Raw genomic sequence first — 5,652 nt, 5'->3', positions numbered from 1 at the left:
TTTTGGGGAATGTTTAAAAAGGTCATTCAGAGGTAAACTTAACATGTTGACATGTTTAATTCCCGTAGCCTTATCATCTTTCATATATATACACAGATGGCTTCTTATATTCAATTAATCTTTCGATTAAGAATATATTATCTACGTAGTGTCAATCAGAGGCTCAAGTTTGGCATGTTGACATTTTAAGTCCTTCACGAAATTTCCACATGTTTAAAGTTCAGGACACGTGTCTATATATAATTTGGACACGTTTTTACGTGGTGTCACATCCTCACCCCCTTAAAAGAAATCTCGACCCCGAGATTTACTGGAATAAGTGAGGGTACTTCTGCCTCATAGTGGACTCGACTTCCCATGTATACTCGGGACCTCTGCGAGCATCCCATTTGACCTTTATTATAGGTACATGCTTTCTTCGGAGCCTTTTAACTTGTCGATCCTCGATCGATATAGGTCTTTCAACGAATCTCAAGCTTTCATCGATTTGAACATCTTTATGGGACATAGCTAGCGATTCATCGGCTAGACATTTCTTGAGATTACAAATGTGGAACACATTGTGAATTCCACTCAGCTCCTCAGGCAAGTTTAGCTTATAAGCTGCACTGCCGACACATTCAACTATCGCAAAGGGTCCAATATACCTAGGGCTCAACTTGCCCTTTTTACCAAAACGCATCACACCTTTCCAGGGTGACACCTTCAATAGAACCTTATCGCCTACCTCGAACTTTAGAGGTTTTTGCCTCTTATCGGCATAACTCTTCTGCCTATCCCTGGCAGCTCTCAGGCTATCACAAATCTGGACAATCTTGTCCATCGTTTCAAGGACTATATCAGGTCCTGATAACTGAGCTTCTCCTACTTCTGCCCAACAGATAGGCGTTCTGCACTTCCTACCATATAATGCCTCAAAAGGTGCAGCCTGAATACTTGTATGGTAGCTATTGTTATAGGAGAACTCGATCAATGGCAGGTGGTCATCCCAACTACCACCTAAATCAATAACACATGCACGAAGCATGTCTTCCAAAGTCTGAATTGTACGCTCACTCTGTCCATCTGTCTGAGGATGGTAAGCAGTACTAAAATTCAAACGCGTGCCCAAAGATTGTTGGAAACTTTTCCAAAAGTGTGAGGTGTATCTAGTATCGCTATCAGAGATAATAGCCATCGGTACTCCATGAAGAGCTACAATCTTATCTACGTACAACTGGGCTAATTTATCGGAGCTATGAGTCTCCTTAATGGGTAAGAAATGTACTGACTTTGTTAGTCTATCCACAATAACCCATATGGTATCATTTCCGTGTTTTGTTTTAGGTAACTTGGTTATGAAATCCATGGTTACCATCTCCCACTTCCACTTAGGGAGTTCTGGTTGTTGAAGTAGGCCTGATGGCTTTTGATGTTCAACTTTAATCTAAGCATATGTTAGGCACTTAGCTACATGTGTGGCAATAGATTTCTTCAAACCTATCCACCAATAATTATTCTTCAAATCTTGATACATTTTGTCACCTCCAGGGTTAACTGAGTACTTGGAGTTGTGGGCTTCCTGGAGGATCACATCTCGAAGTCCTCCTTGAATAGGAACCCAAATTCTTCCATTCATTCTGAGGATTCCATTCTTCCTAGGTGCTAACTGTTCAACAGTTACACCTAACTTCTCATTGGGAAGGTTAACTTCCAAAATAGCGTCTTTCTAAGCAGCTAGTAGTCTTTCATTCAAACTATTCTTCAACTCAATGCTCTTAGCATTAATCCTGATTGGTTTAACTCTTTCTTTTCGGCTTAGAGCATCAGCGACTACGTTCGCTTTACCTGGATGGTAGCGTATCTCACAATCATAGTCGTTCAAACTTTCCATCCAACGACGTTGTCTCATATTGAGTTCTTTCTGATTGAACAGATGTTGGAGACTTTTGTGATCCGAGTAGATTACACATTTTGTTCCATACAAATAATGTCTCCATAACTTTAGTGCGAATACAACAGCACCCAATTCCAAATCATGGGTGGTGTAATTCTTTTCATGCACCTTTAGTTGTCGCGATGCATAGGCAATTACATTGCCTCGTTGCATAAGTACACACCCCATGCCGGTGTGTGAAGCATCGCAGTATACAACAAACTCTTCAATTCCTTCTGGTAAAGATGATACCGGAGCATTACTCAATATTTGCTTTAGAATCTCGAAAGATTCCTGCTTCTTTAGACCCCAGTCAAATTTCACATTCTTACGGGTCAAAGAGGTTAATGGTGCCGCTATTCTTGAGAAGTTCTCAATGAATCTTCTATAATATCCAGCTAAACCTAGAAAGCTGCGAATTTCCGTAGGTGTCTTTGGTGCTTCCCATTTCATAACAGCTTCTACCTTGGCAGGATCTACTTGGATGCCCTGTTCACTGACAACATGTCCAAGGAACTGGACTTTGAGAAGTCAAAATTCACACTTGGAGAATTTGGCAAGCAATTTCTCTTGTTGAAGCAGTCCTAAAATACACCGAAGGTGCTTTTCATGTTCCACTTGGCTACGAGAGTAAATAAGTATGTTGTCTATAAAGACAATGACAAACTTATCTAAATATGGTTTGCAGACTCTATTCATGAGATCCATCAAGGCTGCAAGCGTATTAGTGAGCCCAAAAGGCATCACTAAGAACTCGAAATGTCCATACCTAGTTATGAATGTCGTCTTCGGAACATCTTCAGTTCGAACCTTGAGTTGATGATACCCAGATCTCAAATCCATCTTTGAGAAATAACTTGCCCCTTGGAGTTGATCGAATAAATCATCGATCCTGGGCAAAGGATAACGATTCTTGATCGTTACCTTATTCAGTTCACGGTAATCAATGCATAAGCGCATTGACCCGTCCTTCTTTTTCACGAACAAAATAGGAGCTCCCCAAGGCGAAGAGCTGGGCTGGATAAAACCTTTTTCCAGTAAATCATCTAATTGAGTTCTGAGCTCTTTCATTTCAGTAGGCGCTAGACGATATGGAGCTTGTGCGATAGGCGCAGATCCTGGAAGGATGTCTATTCTGAACTCCACTTGCCTCTCAGGAGGTAATCCAGGTAACTCGTCAGGAAAGACATCAGGATACTCAGAGATGATCGGAATGTCTTCAATTATAGGCTTCAGATCATTCACAGTCACTTGTGCCATGTAGATGACACATCCACTCTTTAAACACTGCGATTCCTTGAGAATAGACACATTGCTGGGAAACCCATATTGTGTATCTCCCTGAATAGTGACTGATTCACCAGAGGGGGTTTTGATATGGACAAGCTTTTTATCACAGGAAATTTCGGCTTGGTTATGCGACAACCAATCCATGCCTAAATGTCTGTGCACGAATGTCTAAAGCCTGTGTCTTAGTCATAGTTGTTCATATGTAAAAGTTTGAGTTTAATGTACTAATTTCGCTCATAATGACAATGTGTCATTTGGAGCAAAATCACTAGCATCTGATTTCGCCCCAAATGGCACATGGTCATTGGAGCGAAATCCCATCCCCTATATATAGTAGTTGTGTTTTCTCATTTTGTACGCGCATGTTTACTGTGTAGCCGAACTGCTACTCGACTATTTCTTGAAGAATTAATGAGAAAACCAGTTTAAAGTGATCTGCTTCTGTTCCTACTCAGTTTCTACTTTGATTCATGCTGATTTTGTATTTCCGCTGCATTATCAGTAGCAACATGTTGAAATTGCATGGCCTGCTCTTTATCTTCTGCCTGATAGTGAATCTTATTGATGAATAAACATTCAATATCCTTCGTAGAGCAATTTACTAACCACATTGGGTCATACACATGTATCTCTCTTAATTCCCCTCCTGCTCTGTAAGTAATGACAACCTCAGTCGAAATGTAACTATACACCCAGCCCAAGAATCCTTTGTAAAAATCCTACTCCATTGGTGGCACTGGGATAGTCTTCATTGTCTTTGGCTTTTTCACATTGAGTATCGTTTCTTCAACTCCTGTTTCCGGATTTACCCTCCGCACTCTCTTAGGGTAATGCGGTTTCCAATGATGAAACTCTTTCAACGCTTCAAACTTGATATACCCCCACATTGGAATATCATTCTTTCGTACCGGATAATCTAAAGTTCTGACTTTAGATAGCTCTTCCACATCCCACCAGGGTAATGACATCACGTCATATAAGTATTCAAAGTACTGCACCCCACATTCTCTCCTGATTGCGTAAGCATTCACTTGAGGTAAGAAACCCCAGCTGATGATGTCACCGAGAGACACACTTCGATCACGTTGATAGTACTTTAACGGTCTTTTGAACTTCCTTTCGTGACTGTCTTTGAACCACCTTTTCTTTTCTTCCTTTTCCATGTCTTTGGGAGTGCCATCAAAGTTCTTATCTTTCAAAATCTCAGAAACTTTTCTTCTCAACTCATCTCGGTTCTCTTCTGTAAAGAACTCCATCAGTGTAGGCAACTGTGAAGTATCTTCACTAACACTCTCATCATCCGTCCAATCTTCAACTTCAACTCTGTCATACATGTCAGCCTCTTCAACATACTTATACTCATATTCAGGCTGTTGATTGATGTCGAAGGCATTCAATTCTTCCTCAAAATCGAATTTGAAATCAGGATTCACCATACGCGTCAGTTCTTTTATTGCTTCCAACGTGTACGTATGAAAATGTCCACCTTCTTCTCTGTAAGTATCCAACCTCAAAATTAACTTTTCGGCTTGTTGAACATTCTGAACATCACTCGACTCCCCCTTTCCCTCAGCTCCCCCTGATTCTTCATTCACAGAATCATTCATCAGATCATCAATATTTTTCTCAGTGGAAGCTTCAGTTACTTTCAATCCCGTACCACCCTGAGCATCGTCGTCATCGTTATCAGAACCATGACTGCTCGCCGAGAAGACTTTCTCATCATCGTCATCTTCATCATCATCACCCTCTTCTTCCTCATCTTCATCATCATCATCTTCTTCATCATCATCACCAATTAACTCTTCAAGATGTGTATCTTCCTCAAAAAGACCAGATATAGCAGATATAGGTTCAGGATTCTCAACAACCATGGAAGGAACAATTGATCTTTCTGTCACAGCAGAACTACCTTCCACGCCTTTACCTTTATCTTTCATCTGTTCATCTATTACTGCTTGACGTTGTGCCCTGAGTTCTTCAACTTGTAACTCTTCAAACTTTTGTTCAACTGTCGTTCCAAGCATACTTTCAACGACTTTGTTCAACATATAGAATTCATGATCTCTAAATGCCTTTGCCGCTTCTAACTCTTTGTTTTTCATCTTGAAGTATTCATTTTGTTCATCTCTTCGAGCTTTTTCTTCTTCAAGCTCAGCAACTCTCACTTTCAAGATATCTATCTCTGATTGATCAGAGTCAATCTTCTTCAACAACTCTTTGTTATCAGACTCCAGCCTTTTCACACGTATCTCAAGAATTTTCTCACGATCAGAAACTTTCTTGTTATCAGCAGCTAACTTTTTGTTCTCATTTAATACTCCATCCATCTTCTTCTCCAACTTCTTCACTTGTTCATCGTTGGCAATGCCGAAATCTCCAATGTCTTCAAGATTATCATGAGGAATGTGAAGACCTTTGCCAGAAGAACTAGGTGTTAGTTGCAT

General features: G+C 40.4%; 1 protein-coding gene across 1 annotated transcript; it reads right to left on the bottom strand.

The window, feature by feature from the left end:
• Positions 1-3,924: 3,924 nt before the first annotated feature.
• LOC110888362 (FK506-binding protein 5-like) lies at positions 3,925-5,652 on the bottom strand. Its single transcript, XM_022135892.1, has one exon. The coding sequence runs from the start codon at positions 5,650-5,652 to the stop codon at positions 3,925-3,927; it is 1,728 nt and encodes a 575-aa protein (XP_021991584.1).

Source organism: Helianthus annuus, chromosome 11 (assembly GCF_002127325.2).
Source record: "Helianthus annuus cultivar XRQ/B chromosome 11, HanXRQr2.0-SUNRISE, whole genome shotgun sequence".
In the NCBI taxonomy this organism is placed as follows: domain Eukaryota; kingdom Viridiplantae; phylum Streptophyta; class Magnoliopsida; order Asterales; family Asteraceae; genus Helianthus; species Helianthus annuus.
This window is presented reverse-complemented; position numbering and strand designations above follow the sequence as displayed.

Excerpts from the sequence above, each read along its gene's own strand:
- LOC110888362 (XM_022135892.1), bottom strand. The coding sequence starts at position 5,652 with ATGCAACTAACACCTAGTTCTTCTGGCAAAGGTCTTCACATTCCTCAT.